Source organism: Microtus oregoni, unplaced genomic scaffold (genome assembly GCF_018167655.1).
Source record: "Microtus oregoni isolate MIOR12 unplaced genomic scaffold, Mior012 000020F_ref0000438, whole genome shotgun sequence".
NCBI classification, from domain to species: domain Eukaryota; kingdom Metazoa; phylum Chordata; class Mammalia; order Rodentia; family Cricetidae; genus Microtus; species Microtus oregoni.
Genome location: NW_024543079.1, coordinates 36694281 through 36709972, shown reverse-complemented (window position 1 = coordinate 36709972; position 15692 = coordinate 36694281). Strand labels below are relative to the sequence as shown.

Sequence of the window (15692 nt, the reverse complement as noted above, 5' to 3'; positions counted from 1 at the left end):
CATTTCCAGAGGGCTCGGGTTCGGATCGCAGCACCCACATGGTGGCTCACAACCTTCTGTGATTTCAGTTACAGAGGATCCGATGCCCTTTTCAGACCTTCTCTAACCCCAGGCACGCACGTTGTACACAGACATACATGCCCGCCAAACACTCATATACATAAAACAAATCTTAAAGAAAGAAACAAAAGAAAAGAGCGGGGATGGGTAAGTGGGGATCGATTAAGCTGGGGTTGTACGTTGTAGTAGCGCATGCACGACCAAGGCCCTTAGTTTGATCGTGAGCACCGAGAAAAGGCAACGTGTATTAATACTTTACTAATAACTTAGGCATCTATTGCGTTATTTTCTGTAAATTTTGAATATTTAGAAATTTATTTTTCAATGTTGATAAACCTAGGGCCTTCCAGGTGTCAGCACGTGCTGTTACAGTAAATGAATCTCTAGCACCTACATTCTTTGTATTTGGAGATTTAGACCCGTGTTCTCATGCAGACTATGGCTATGCATGGAGTTTTATCTCAGCACAGGCCCCTACTTGAGTTGTTTTGTTCTGTTCTGAGACAGGGTCTCTGGTAGCCTAGGTTGGCCTCAGACTTACCGTGTAGCAGAGGATGACTTTGAACTCCTGATCCTTTTACTTCAATCTCCCTAGTGCTTGGATTAGCTGGGATGACAGGTGTGTACCCTGAGACCCAGGCCCTTCTCCATTTTTTTTTGTTTGTGGATGGGATGTTTTGTTTTGTTTCTTTGAAACAGGTTCTCCTATAACCCTGCCTAGCCAGGAACTCACTTGTAGATGAGGCTAGCCTCCAGCTTAGAGGCAGTGGCTATCCTGTGAGGACAGTTCTAGAGTTTAAAAAAATCAGTAGTGTACTGGGCATGTGGTTCAGAGGTACAGGGTTTCCGAAGTTCCATAAGCCCCCAAGTTGCATTTATAGCAACACACAAATACCCAAGACTATAAGAGATCAATAATACTAAGCTAAACAGTCAGGCCGGATTAGGATTCCATTGTTTGTGTGTGTGCATCTAGGGTCCAAACCCAGGGCCATGCTATACAAATGTTCTACCATTGAGCTACAACCTTGACACAATATATAGCCCAGGCTAGCTTTGAACTCATGATCTTCCTGTTTAAGACTGAGTGCTGGGATTACAAGTGTGCACCCCTCTGTCTAGCTAGCACCCTGAACTTCTTTTTTTTTTAAAAAAAAAAAGATTTAATTTTATGAGTATGAGTGTTTGCCTGCGCATGTATGTGCACAATATGTGTACCTGGTGTCTTCAGAGGCCAAAGGAGGGCAATGGACCCCCTGGAACTGGGGTTACACACATTTGTAAGCCGTCATTTGAGTGCTGGGAACAGAACTTTGGAAGAGCAGTCAGTGTTCTCACCCACTGAGCCATCTCACCAGCCTGAGTTTACAACTTGGAGAGAACCTAGCTTTGGTTCCCAGCATCCACATCAGGCAGCTCAAAAACCGCTTTGTAACTCCAGTTCCAGGGGACGTGACGCCCTCTTGTGGCTTCAGCGGGCTCACGCACACACATGGGAGGGCTAACAGGGGCATTCTAATCTTTGCTGTGTTCCCAATGCAGAGACAGGGCTGAATGTAATGTCCCCGGGGAAGGGATGGGGTCTGATGAGCGGGGCAATAGAAAAGAAAAAGAGAAACACTAGCTCCCCGGCCTAAGAGATGGGCAAATGTGGTTACGCTGTTTAAGTTCGCAGTGAAGTAGATGGATCTAGCCGGCGAGGTGTGGGGCTGAGGCAAGGTTAGGACAGAAACCCAGGCCGGGAGCCCTTGTCCAAGAGATAAGTTTTCCATGCCCAAGTTGGGGTTCCGAGGGACGCACGCCGCCCAGGACACAGGCGCGGCTTCTCGGCTCCCTCCTTGTCCAAGCCCACAGGGGTGCGTGGCAGAGGACCCCGGCGCTGAATGGCTTCTCCCGCCCGCAGCGGGTCCCCAGCGCCCAGCGCAACACTCGCTGCGGGGAAACTCGTCTGCCCCGGCTGCCACCTCGCTGTTGCAGGTAGCCGCAGCCTGGGGTATGCTTTAGGGTTCGGGTGGGGCCGGAAATTGGGGCTATCTACTTCCGCCTCCAGACGGAAGTGTCCTACGGTTCCCCTCAAAGAGCTTCCGGGCATACTCGGCCGTAACCAGCCCCTGCAATGGCCTCGTCTTTGGTGGGCAAGAAGATCGTGTTTGTGACGGGAAACGCAAAGAAGCTGGAGGAGGTGTCGTAGGGTTTGGGGACCCTCTAGAAGGCGGGTGGGAAGCATCATGGGAGAAGGTGCGAGGAACCCCGGGAGTTGGACCCTCTGGGAGCTTGGATAGTCCCTGTGTGGAAGGGCTGGGCTTGGAGAGAGATCTCCGTGAAGTGCGGCGCCCTGAGGTGCGAGAGGATTTAAGTATTTATTATGTGTACAGTGTTCTGTCTGCATGTGTGCCTCCATACCCTCAGAAGCCACCGGATCTCATCGTAGATAGTTGTGAGCCACCACGTGGTTGCTAGGAATTGAACTCAAGACTTCTGGAAGAACAACCAGTGCCTTTAAACTCTGAGCCATCTCTCCAGCCCGATTTTAGTTTTCTTTTCTTATTATTTGGGGTCATATATAGACCTTGTTCTTTTGACCCTCCAGTTTCCCAAGTTCTAGGTCTACATGCATGGCTCACCACACCCGTTTTGGTATGAACTGGTAAAGTCACCGGACTGTGGGAGCTGAAGTAGTGGCATCTGTGGCAAAGATCACCCCCTAAGTTCTGACACCTCTGCACCTCAAAAGTAACGGCAAACAGAAGTGTGTGGGGTTGATCCAGACTGCGTAGTCCACACCCCGCTATGGTTCACTACCCTTAGGCACTTCCCATATCTGAAGTGTGCCATACTTCATAGGATTCCTGGCTGCCGACAGTATAACAGCAGCCAGGTTAGCGGAAGAAAAACACAAGTCTGCCAAAGCTTTACATGCTACAGCTTTTAGAATGAAGACCCAAAGACAGTAGGTGCCGTGGATCTAACCCAGGACTTACAGGATTGCTGTCACTGCCCTACTTCTGAACTACACGCCTAGCCTGAGGAAGCTGTTTTCTATGTAGATTTGATGATGCATTACTGTAGAACTGATCAGAAAGGGTATGGCCCAGCGCTAACAGACTGCGGAAACTCAGGAGGTCCGTCCAGACTGGGCATTTCCTTGTGCGTTGTTTCTGCCCTGCTGTATGTGGTAGGACTGTTTCTGAAGTGAGGATAGGTCAGATAATTTCCTTTTTTGTTTTGTTTTGAGAGAGGGCCTTGGTACGTACATATGTAGAGCTGGCTGTCCTATGTAGACCAGGTTGGCCTCAAACTCACACAGAGATCCCCCTGCCTCTACCTCCCAAGTGCTGGGATTAAAGGTGTGCGCCACCACCACCTGGCATGGATGCTCATTCCTAGCCCAGTTAGTCTTTCTTATTTTTCCCCATCTGTGAGAGGAGATAGTGACGCTCTGACAGGTGTCAGCTCTAGCCTCAGTTGAGTTTGCCCTTCTTCATTCAGCATTGCTAAGTCACGATGGGGACTCAGAGGCTGACCAATTGATACAGCAGGAGGACCCTCATCATTTGAAAACAGGACTGCCATTTCTGTACAGGACCAGGGTGGTCTCTGAAAGCCCCAGAGCCATTCTGATTAAATTTTGGGATCCTAAAGCCAGGTCAGTCAGGTAGACAGGCGGTGCCATCTGAATGGAGTCAAAGAACAGTCGGTGCTGAACCCCAATCCTCTGACTGAGCACATGGCCTTGCCACATTAAAGGGTCTGAGGCTAGCGGGTAGTGTATCAAGTGGAGCACTTGCTTATGCTCGTACAAGTCCCCTCATTCAACTTTGGTGGTGCCCAGAGTTGAATGAGGGGATTTGTACGAGCATAAGCAAGTCTCCCCGATTGCCTCTGCCTCCTAAATGCTGGGATTAAAGGCATGCACCACCACTGCCCGGCCTGGCTTGCCTTTTTAGAGTTCTGAAGGGAAAAGGGCGTTCCAGATGGAAGGGTGGTAAAAGAAAATGGGGGTGCTGGAGAGGTGGCTCAATGGTAAGAGCACTGACTGCTCTTCCAGAGAACCTGGGTCGATTCCCAGCACCCACACGGCAGCTCACAACTGTCTGTGATTCCAGTTCCAGGGGACCTGACCCATGGCAAAACACCACTGGATGTAATAGATAAATAGACAAATAAAAGCAAGCCCTGCAATCAAATAACAACAACAAAGCAGAAGTTGGAAGGGAGAAAGGATGCTAATTTAGTGAGTCTCTGAATGGGATGAGGCTTATGGGCCCAATTGGATAAGCTTTAGGGGACTGATGGGAACATTAGCCAATGAGAAAGGTGGACAGCACTTCGCATAGTCACAGGGAACTGGTGGAGAGTTACTAGCAAATGGCTTGACAAATGTTCTTTCATTTTGGAACAGGTCATTCAGATTCTAGGAGATAAGTTTCCGTGCACTTTGGTGGCACAGAAAATTGACCGTATGTTTCTGTTTTGCTTCATTTTTAAAAGTGGTTTGATTTAACTGCCTTCCTGTGTCCTGACTATACATCTGTGTGTCTGTTTCCCCGATAAGTGCCTGAGTACCAGGGAGAGCCAGATGAAATTTCCATACAGAAGTGTCGGGAGGCCGCTCGCCAGGTACTTAACCATCGTGGTCTCCCATTCAGTCTTCTGGTGCGCTCCTGGGGCCTGTGCCTTGTGGGGGCAGGCAGAGAATAAGTAGTTTGTTGGGACACTGCCTCTTCTGTTCCAGCTCTCGCCTTTCTGATTCTTAGTTCCATACATTCCAGCCATACATCTTCTCTACACATACCCACCCCTCCCCACCCCTGTAGGGAGGAGCCCATTAGAGAATCGGACTTCCAGCAGATTCCCAGCACTTCATTGCTCTGATGTCCACATTGCTAAATCAAAGACAGAGCTGAGTTGTGTGGCTCCTGATGAGCCTGCACCTGCAGAGCTCACCCTCACCTAGTTGTGGGCTAGGCCCCAGTCTGAGTAGACCCAGGGTCGGGAATGAAGCCTACCTCTGGTAGAAATCTCAGGCTGTGTGTCTTTGTGTTACAGGTGCAGGGTCCTGTACTGGTGGAGGATACCTGTCTGTGCTTCAATGCCCTCGGGGGGCTCCCTGGCCCCTACATGTGAGTAGTCTTACTACACCTCTGCCCTGCAGGGCCCCATCAATCCACAAAAGTGCTAGAATAGTAAGGTGCTTAGTTACCTGATGTTATGGGTCTTTCACTATCTTGCCATCAGTGCCAAGAAAGGAGTAAGACTGTTGAGATAGGGCTGGAGAAGTGACTTAGTAGTTAAGAGTGCTCGCTACTTTTCCACTGGGCCCAGTTTTGATTCTCAGCACCTAAATCAGGTAGCTTACAACTGCCTATAACTTCAGCTTCATGGAACCTGATTTTGTGGGTACCCACACTCACATGCACACACTACACATGCAATACGCATGCACATACATAATTAGATATATCCTAAGAAAAGAAGAGTTGGGTGTGATGGTGCATGCCTTTAATCCCAGAACCTAGGAGGCAGAGGCAGGCAGCTCTCTGAGTTTGAAGTTTGCCTGGTCCACATAGTGAGTTCCAAGCCAGCTAGAGCTATGCAGTGAGACCCTGTCTCAAAGAATATAGAGGACTGAAGAGAGGACTCAACCCTTAAGTGTGCTTGTTGCTCATTCATGAAAACAGGAGTTTAGATTCCAGCATCCACATTCAATTTACAAACTCCTGTAACTCTAGCTCCAAGGGATCCAACACCCTCTTCTGGCCTCTACAGGTACCTGTATATACATATGCACATACATTCACTTAGATGTGTGTGCACACACATAAATAAGTCTTTAAAAAGAGGGGCTAGAGAGATGGATTAGCTGTTAAGAGCACTGGCTGCTCTTGAAGAGCACCTGGGTTCAGTTTCCATCACTCACATGGCAGCCCACAACCATCTATAGCTACCTTTTCAGGTCGCCTGACCTCCTCTTCTGCCCTCTGCAGGCAGCAGGCATATATGTGGTGCATACACATATATGTATGCAAAACATAGACATACATAAAATAATAATAACAAGAATAACAGGTGGGTGAGGATGTAGCACCCTTGTTAGAGTGTTTGCCTTTATTGCACCATAAAGTCCCGAGTTTAACTCCTACCTGTGTATACTAGGTGAGCAGGCTTGGTAGTGCATGCACTTGCAAGATGGAGACAGAAGGGTCAAAAGTTCTGGGTCATCCTGGGCTACATAGGGAGTTCTAGGCCAGTCTAGCTACATGAGATCCTGTCATAAACCAACCAAACAACCAGAGATACAGTTTTCTTTAATTATGAGAGTGTGGTTCTTTGAGATTGAAAAGTGGTGTCTGCTCATTTCTGAGATGATATGGCACCTGTCTCAAAAAAGAAGACAATAAAAAGAGATTGTTTTGTCAAAGCAGGACACACCTTTAACCTGCAGCCTGTACTGTTCCACAGCCTCACCGGCACCGTTGTGACTTTAATAGTTTGCAGTTTCGGGAATATGTAATGTTACCATGTGCTTGCTTGGTTTGTTTTCTTGAGATTATGCCCCTCTCCAGCCCAGGCTGCCCTGGAACTTGCTATGTAGCCTAAGCTTGCTCAGGACTTGTGGTCTTCCTGTTTCAGCCTGGGTCTTTCCCTAGTCCCCTCTGAGGTCCTTGCCTTCCTTTGTATATTGAGCCTTCTGTCTGTACCTGTTTGGTCTCCGTTTTTTTCTTATTAGACTCATATTTCTCTCTCTCTCTCTCTCTCAAAGATTTCTTTATTGTGTATACAGTGGCTAGAAGAGAGTACCAGATCTCATTATAGATGAGATGGAAGGTTGTGAGTCACCATGTAGGTGCTGGGAATTGAACTCAGGACCTCTGGAAGAGCATCCAGTGATCTTAACGGCTGAGCTATCTCTCCGACCATCTCTCTTTCTCTTTCCTTTCCTTCTGCCTCTGTTTACTCTCCCTTTAGCTCCCACTCTTCCCCCTCTTCTCTTTCCTTTGCTGCTGAGCTATACCTTTGGCTTGAGACATTCTTTTTCATTTCTCTTTCCTTTGGGAGCTCTAGTCCTATGGAGTAGGCGACAGGAAGATCAGTCGCTCTTACCCATGGTGCTGACTCTCCTTTCTTTCTTTTGCAGAAAATGGTTCCTCGAGAAGCTAAAGCCTGAAGGTATGTGTCCCTATGGTTCTTCCCATGGGTCTTTTGCACTGAGTTGGGGAGTAGTTCCCACTTAGTAACCGCTGCTCTAGCCCCTGCCATTGACCTCCATTATCTTCTCTGTTTGCACACTGGTAGCTTAGAATTCACTCTTTACTCCGGAAAGCACTGTGGTGGACAGTTGGGGACAGGCGATAAAAGCTTTGCATTTGAGGGACAAAGGAGCCATAGCTGATTCTGGTTATCAAGGGACTTGACCTTAATGACTGTGGTTCTTCGCTTCAGCCATGGCCTAGCCTGGTCCTCAAGGAGGGAGCTACCTTTTCTAGGCCAAGAATCTTTTTACTCGTGAGTGTATCCCCAAATCCCTCTTTAGGTTTTTGGGTTTATTTGTAGTTTTGTTTGTTTTTTGAGACAGGGTTTTTCTATGTAGCCTTGTCTGACCTGGAACTCGATCTGTAGACCAGGCTGGCCTTGAACTCGCAGAGATCCCTCTGCCTCTGCCTCCCAAGTGCTGGAGTTAAAGGCGAGCACCACCACCCACCACCTTGCCCTCTTTAGATTTTTTTTTTTTTAAAGCATTTTAAACCAGGCATAGTGGTGCATTCCTATAATCCCAGCCCTTAGGAGGCTGAGGCAGAAAGATCCAGAGTTCAAGATCAGCCTGGGTCACACATAAAACCCTGTCTCAAAAGAAAAAAATGGGCTGGAGAGTTGGCTCAGCAGTTAAGTATACTTGTTGCTCTTGCAGAGGACCCAGGTTTGGTTCCCAGCACCTACAAGGCTGCTTACAGCTGTCCATCACTTTAGTTCCAGAGGATTTGGCATCCTCTGGCCTCTGTGGGCACTGGTGCACATGCATGTGACCAAAACACGTCTAAATGTAAAAATAAACAAATCTTAAAAACAAAGCCCATTTTACTTTTTGGATCAATCTTATGTCAGCCATGCGTGGGGTCACATGTATGTGACCCAGCACTAGGGAGATTCTGGAGTTCAGCCTGGGCTACAAAGCAAGATTCTGTTTTAAAAACAAAAACAAAGCCGGGTATGATAGTCTAAGCCTATAATCCTGAGAGCTGTAAGCAGAAGGATCAGAAGTTCATCCTCAGCTATATAGTAAGTAAAGGCTAGCCTGGGACTACCTGGGATCCTGGTCTCAAACAACAGCAAAGGCTGGGAATGTATTGCAATTGGCAGAATGCTTGCCTTGCATACATCAAGTTCTGGATTCAGTCCCTAGTGCCACATAAACCACGGGTGGTGATGCGTGCCTGCAATCTAGCCTTCCAGTACAGCCTGGGTTACAAAGTGAGTTCAAGGCCAAGCTGGGTGTTCTACTTGAGACTTTAATCTCAACAAGAACCTTGTTTTAGTTTATGTCAGAGCCTGAAGAGGGGCTTCAGCTCCTTCTTGAGGATTAGAGGGCAGCCCTCGCAGCCTCCCACCCCAACACAGTCCAATTTGGAGAGTTCTTGCACACCCTTGGGTTTCTGGACAGCATGGACTCACTGACCCTCTCTAACTCTGCCTGCAGGTCTCCACCAGCTCTTGGCCGGCTTTGAGGACAAATCAGCCTATGCACTTTGTACATTTGCCCTCAGCACTGGGGACCCAAGCCAGCCAGTCCTCCTGTTCAGGGGCCAGACCGCGGTGCGTACCCACCTGAGCAGTCCTGCAGGTCATCAGAGGACTCTGCAGGAACAAAACAAGAAGATGCTAGACTTAGCAGGGGCTTTTGGGCGCTATGCTTGCTGTGAGACAAACCTGGACACTACAGTGAGAAAAATGTCAATCCCCAAACCCAATTGACTGCTAGACTTATGCACTCAGATCTTGCCAGAGAAGGTCCAGGTAAAATGCATGTGCACAAACACCTCAAAGCCAAAGCTACAGGTCAGCATGCTGAGATGGCCTTATTCCTCTGCCAGGACCAGAGTCTCCTCCCCACTCAGGTTTTTGAGATTGGGATAGTCTTTCATTTATCCCAGGTTGGCCTTGAACTTGCCATGTGGTCAAGATGGAGCTTGAACTTTAGATCCTGTGGCCTCTACCTCCAAGTGGTCTTGTGTCATTATGCCCATTCTGCAGCGCTCCTGCAGCCCTGTTTTTTTTTTTTTTCTTTGAGACAAGGTCTTTATTTATTTATTTTTTTTAATTTTTTAAATTTATTTATTAAAGATTTCTGTCTCTTCCCCGCCACCCGCCTCCCATTTCCCTCCCCCTCCCCCAATTAAGTCCCCCCCCAGCCCGAAAAGCAATCAGGGTTCCCTGTCCTGTGGGAAGTCCAAGGAACCCCCACCTCCATCCAGGTCTAGTAAGTTGAGCATCCAAACTGCCTAGGCTCCCACAAAGCCAGTGCATGCAGTAGGATCAGAAACCCATTGCCATTGTTCTTGAGTTCTCAGTAGTCCTCATTGTCTGCTATGTTCAGCGAGTCAAGGTCTTTATTATGTAGCTGTTAATATCCTGGAACTCACTATGTAGATTAGACTGGCCTCAAAACTCACAGAGATCCACCTCTGCCCCCAAGTAGGCGTGTGCCACCACGCCTGGCCTACAGCCTCTCTTGATTGTCTGAATTTTCTCATTCACATAAAATTTTAATCTTGTTCTGTGGTGTTCGGGTGGAAGTTGGAGCTTTTATGTGCTGTATAAGTGTTCTACCACGGGGCTACTTCTCCAGCCCAGAATTTCAGTTCCTAAGTTCATTTTTCTGCCAGTGCCCATTCAGCACCCCCTGAGGTTGCTTGTCAGACCTGAGGCTGACTTTTCTGAGCTTTTTGAGTTGCTTTTCTGCACGTCCACCAGACTACCAATAGAGCTGCTCCGGCCAGTGCCCAGTCTTTCTTCCAGCATGTCCGTCTGTCCTGTCCGTAGTTCCCCAGTTAGACTGTACATAGATGTTTGTTTCATTTTGTTTGGTTAAATGTTTTGGATAGTAGTAAAACAAAAGCAAATTCCAGACACAACCCAAAGCCATCTTTTTTTTTAATTGTGTGTAGGTTTGTGTGTGTGCATGTGGATTTGTGCACACGAGCACAGGTGCCCATGGAAGCTGAAGGCAGCAGATCCCCCGAGCTGGAGGTACAGATGATGTGAGCCATCAGATGATCAGATGTGGGTGCTAGGAACTGAACCCCTGTCTTTGAAAGAGCAGTAAGTGCTCTTAACCACTGAGTCATCTCTCCAGCCCTACAGACCCATTTTAACTGTTCAGGGTACTAAGTGTTAAGTGTATTTGTATTTACCCGGACTACAGAATGTTTTCATCTTAAAAGTTTGAAATTACACATTGAGCAAACCCCCTTTCTTTCTTCTCTTAGCTCCTAGCAGCCACCATTTTCCTTAACACGTCTAAGAGTTTGACTCCTCTACTACTGTTACTGTTTTTTAAGTTTATTTTATGTGTATGGATATTTTGCCTGCATGTCTATTTGTCCACAACATGTAATGTGGTGACCATCAAAGCCAGGGAGAACATTGGTTGCCCTGGAACTGCAGTTACAGAGGGTTGTGACTGCCGTATGGGTGCTGGAAATTGAACCTCGGTTCTCTGCAAGAGCAGCCAGTATTTTTTTGATTTTTTTAAAACAGGGATTCTTTGTGTAGCCCTAGCTGTCCTGAACTCACTCTGCAGACCAGGCTGGTCTTAAGCTCACAGAGATCTACCTGCTTCTGCTTGCCAAGTGCTGGGATTAGAGGCGTGCGCCACCACTGTTTACCTCTCCATCTGTCGTCATGTCCCCGTCCCCCCCCCTTCCCCCCCCCCCCCCCCCCCCCGCTTCTTTTGTTTGTGTTGAGTACCAAGATTTTCAGGTGTGTGCCACCAGGTCCCTGCTTCAATATTTTGTTTTTTTTTGTGCCTGGTTTAGCTCACTTAGCTGGTTTAGCTCATGGTGTTCTCAAGTTTTGCCCATGCTGTAGCACACAGAGCTCTCAGAGCTTCCAGGCTGAGCGTTTGTTGTTTATGTACACTGTGTTATACCTTTCTTTCTTGTTTTCTTTTGGTTTCGAGTCAGGGTCTTCTGTATCCCCAGGCTGGCCCCTACTTACTGTATAGCTGAGGATATCCTTGAAGTTCTGGTCCTCTTGCCTCCACTTCCCAGAAGCTAGGAGTACATGTGCCCCTCCCGTGGTCTACATTTTCTCCATTGGCTTCTTTGTTGACAACCTCAGGTTGCTCCTCTTGGATCTTGTTAATGATGCTGTTGGGACCCAGGGGTGCAGAGGAATCAAGATCCTGTTTCAGCCCTTTAGGTTAAACATGCAGTACGTGATCGGGGCTGCTGTCCCAGCCCAGTTAGAGTTAATAATTAGTACTGCCACCTGTGGCTTTCCCAGAAGGCTCCAGTTAGCCACTTCCTGCACTGACTAATAGCAGCTGCCTTAGACTGGCTGGTACTGCAGTCCCTCTGGATTTCCCGTCAGCTTTGGCTGCCCATGCACTTTGCCGTCTGTCAGCTCCCATGCTCCTTGAGGTGGTCTTGTTTCTCATCCTTGTTCTGTCTCCCTGTGTACTCATTGTCCTTGGTGTGCTTGCAGTGAACAGCATTTTCCTGGGAGTAGCTGTTGGCCTTACAGCATCCACTGTAGGAGGAGAAGTCTGGGTTTGCTGTGGCTCAGGCTAAGAATGTTGGCCTCAGGCAGTATTGAAGTTCAGAGCGCCTCGGTCACTGGCTTTGGCCACATAGCTCCCCACAGGCAAAAGCATGATTTCAACTTTGGCACTGTCCAACTTCTGTGCTTAATCGCTATCATTTATAGCCACACTTGCCACTGTCTGCCTTCTTCTCTCCCCCACACACCAGATCCTCTGCATGCACTCCACCATTGGGCTATATTCCCACTCCTTTTTGTTGGATTTTGTTTCGAAACAGGGTATTGCTATTGCTTGTGCTGGTCACAAACAACAGATTTGCTTTGAACTTGGAGTGCTCTGCCTCAGCCTGGGACCGCAATTCTAGGAGCCTTTCTGCAATTACACCTCCTTCAGTTTGTCTTGCTTTGTCCGTAGTGGTGGTGTTACTGACCGGATCTTGTAGTGGCCCAGCTCTCCCCTTGAGCTTCATCCCTGATCCAGATCAGACTCGTTACTTGATAACGTGGCATTTCATAACACTGGACACGACACTGGTTGTCATCTTTGTGACATTTCTATGTTTGAATTTGTGTGCCCTTCCCCTTCTTTCTTTCAACGGTTTCACTATGTGCTTGGCTGACCGGAACTTGCTGGCCTTGAATGCAGTGACCCGCCTGCGCCTGCCTTCTAAATGTTGGGGTTAAAGGTGTGTGCCATTGTGCCCTGGTGGCCTTGAAGTCTTGCTTCTTCTGTTTTGCTGCCACTACCTTGCTCTATTATAGGTGTGAGTACTTGTCATAGTTCAGACCCTTCTCAACCTTATAGCTGAGGATGGCCTTGAATGTGTGAAGATCAGGGTACAGCCTCAGGGTGCTGCTCATCTTGGGGCTTGTTTACAGGTTCTCACTGTAGACTGGGCTAACCTCGAACTCAGAGAACATCTGCCTACTGAGTTCATCTTGGGTTTTTTTTGGGGGGGAGGTTCAAGACAGGCTTTCTTTGTGTAGTCCTGACTGTCCTGGAACTCACTCAGTAAACCAGGCTGGCCTTGAACTCACAGAAATACAGAAATCCGCCTGCCTCTGCCTCCCAAGTGCTGGACTAAAAGGTGTGCACCAGCATGCCTGGCTCATCTTGTTTTTTTACACAGTCTCCACTGGCCTGAAACTTGCTAAATAAACTAGGTTGTTTCCCTTGCCCTGGGATTACAGGCACTACATACACCACTGTACTTGGCTTCTTTAAAGTTTTTTGTTGTGGGTTCTGGGAGTTGAACTCAGGTCCTCGTTATAAGACAAGAGAATCACCAGCTGAGCTGTCTCCCTCGCCTCCGGATGTTTTGAAGACAGATCTTACTTTGTAGCCCTGACTGGCCTGGGGACTCAGCAGTCCTCCTGCCTCAGCTCCTCGTGTTCTCATTGCAGGTATGCCCTCACAGCCCGCTACTGTTCTGCACCTTGCTGAGGTGCCTAACAGACATTTATCGGTACTGCGGATCCCTTGAACTATTAGACATTTTGAGTAACTCAGGTTTAGTCAGATTTGCAAACTAAACAAACTCACTCTGGTTTAGTACGTCTCCAGTTACACACCTGCCCTCCCTATTACAGGGCCAGATCGTGATGCCACGAGGCTCCCGGGACTTTGGCTGGGATCCCTGCTTTCAGCCTGATGGATACGAGCAAACGTAAGGAACCCACATTTCTTACCTGGTGCATGGGCTTGGGTGGGCCCTTTGCCGGTGCACAGTCATGCGGATGTGGGCAAGGCAAGCTTTGTTCCAGCTAAAGCCATTTCTGCTGGAATGGACACAAGGAATCCAGGTGATCTAGTCCATGGTAGGGCAACACAGGTTTCCTAGGTTCCACTCTCAAGTCACTTGGCCATTTTATGTCAGGTGACTCTTATCCTCTGGCCCTGCTTATTAAGGTGCATAAACCTTGTGGTTTTGTGGGATGATACTAGCTCCATCTGGCTGGGAAAATGCATTCTTTAGTAGCGCCTGCTCATCATCTGAAACCCACACAGCAGCACACATGCTTAGCACTTCACATTAACAGCGGCCTCTCATTTGTACATGTTTGTACGGTGCCATTACTGACCAGGCTTTCCAGACTGTAACCTCACCTGGCACCTCACGAAGCAGCCCTAGTCAGCCCGTCCGTGGTTGTCTGCTTGGGTGGTCACAGAGCCTTGGAATTTAGCTAGATGAGGAACTGGGTTTACTTTTATTCTGTTTATTTATTTTATGTTAATAGGTGTTTTGCCTGTTTGCACCTCTGTGCACCAGATGACTGTATGGCCAGAGGTCAGAAGGGCCGTCAGATTCCGGGAACTGAGCCACCTCTCCAGCCCCATTTTCATTCAGTTGTAATTAACTTAGCCACGTGTAGCTAGTTCTGAAGCCTAAAGACGGGGGGGGGGTGGGGGGGTGGGGGGGGTGGGGGGGGGTGGGGGGGGTGGGGGGGGTGGGGGGGGTGGGGGGGGGTGGGGTGGGTGACCTCTTACCTCTTTAGTAGTGTCCTCACACAGACAAAACTGGCCCGGCCAGCTGCCTGGACCCCAACCCACAGTACTGTTTGACCTGACAGGCTCCATTGCTTCCTATCAAACACCTACCTCATTCCTGTCCCCCAGCTTTCCTTAAGAACTTAGGGACAAGCCGGGCGGTGGTGGCGCACGCCTTTAATCCCAGCACTAGGGAGGCAGAGGCAGGCGGATCTCTGTGAGTTCAAGGCCAGCCTGGTCTACAAGAGCTAGTTCCAGGACAGGAACCAAAAGCTACGGAGAAACCCTGTCTCGAAAAAAAAAAAAAAAAAAAAAAAAGAACTTAGGGACACATTAGGGCAGATTCAGCTTCTCTCCAAGCCCGTTACTGTGGGTTTCTATCTTACAGAAGAATTTAAAACTGTCTGGTATAACAGGCTGAGGAGCTGGTGGCCCATTGCCTGATTTTCTGGCTTTCTTGGGGTGGAAGGTCATTTGCTTAGGCCCAAACATGGAGTACTGGGGCCTGTCTGTCCTTGCATCTGCACAGGTTCTCGATATTTTTACCTACAGAGACCTCCCCACCCCAACAGAATCACTGGACTGTGGGCTTCAGGATGACAGTGGGGTGCCCATCCTCCTGGTATCTAGGTTCCCTCTTTTCTGAGCTACTTCTCTTTGCCTCTTAGGTATGCAGAGATGCCAAAGGCTGAGAAAAACGCCATTTCTCATCGGTTCCGGGCCCTGCTCAAGCTACAAGAGTACTTCAGCGTGACTGCTGGGGCTGGTGGCCAGTAAAGCCGTGGGATGGGGAGGACTAGTGTAGAGTTCCCCAGGAGGCAGGCACTCCTGGCAGGTGTTTCTCTGGGTTTCCCTCTGCCAGGGGATCCAGGCAGCTTTAGTAGCCAGGTCTGGAGGAGCAGTTTGCTCAATATAGGGAAACTCTGGGCCAGTTGTTACTAAACTCTTGCCCTTTGGGATTCATGAGTTTCCTTTGGCCTGGCATAGTGGTGCACACCTTTAGTCCCAGAATGTGGGAGGCAGAGGCAGACAGAGCTTTGTGAGTTCAAGGCCAGCCTGGTTTAGATAGTGAGTTCCAGGGTAGCCAGAGCTACATAGTGAGATATTGTCTCAAAAACAAAATAAAAAAAAAAAAGTAGAGTTGCTCTTGCAGCCTCTAGGATCCTGAGAGAACTTTGGGTGTTCACACTTCTTAGCTGGGTTGAGGGTTGGCAAAGAAATACACAACCTTTGATTTTATAAGGCAGCAAATGTAAATTCTGGAAGGCATGTTTCCAAAATAAATGGTATATCTGTTTTGAGCCTTGTCTGTCTCTTGAGTGTCCTTTGACAGGTGGGAAGCCATCCTGATGGTGACCAGAGGGGCAGTACTGTATAGGGGGTG

At 48.4% G+C, this 15692-nt stretch overlaps 1 protein-coding gene across 1 annotated transcript; it reads left to right on the top strand.

Annotated features, from left to right (window-relative positions):
* The first annotated feature begins 2091 nt into the window (after positions 1 to 2091).
* On the top strand, positions 2092 to 15609 carry Itpa (inosine triphosphatase). The gene is made up of 8 exons (XM_041670403.1): positions 2092 to 2242; positions 4463 to 4520; positions 4616 to 4680; positions 5110 to 5183; positions 7199 to 7230; positions 8756 to 8871; positions 13411 to 13487; positions 14977 to 15609. Exons 1-8 carry the CDS (start codon positions 2177 to 2179, stop codon positions 15083 to 15085), a joined length of 597 nt encoding a protein of 198 aa, XP_041526337.1. The 5' UTR covers positions 2092 to 2176; the 3' UTR covers positions 15086 to 15609.
* The last annotated feature ends 83 nt before the right edge of the window (positions 15610 to 15692 follow it).

Excerpts from the sequence above, each read along its gene's own strand:
- Itpa (XM_041670403.1), top strand. The coding sequence starts at position 2,177 with ATGGCCTCGTCTTTGGTGGGCAAGAAGATCGTGTTTGTGACGGGAAAC. Across the intron at positions 2,243-4,462 it reads ACGCAAAGAAGCTGGAGGAG|GTCATTCAGATTCTAGGAGA; the intron begins GTGTCGTAGGGT and ends ATTTTGGAACAG. Across the intron at positions 8,872-13,410 it reads TGTTCAGGGGCCAGACCGCG|GGCCAGATCGTGATGCCACG; the intron begins GTGCGTACCCAC and ends TCCCTATTACAG.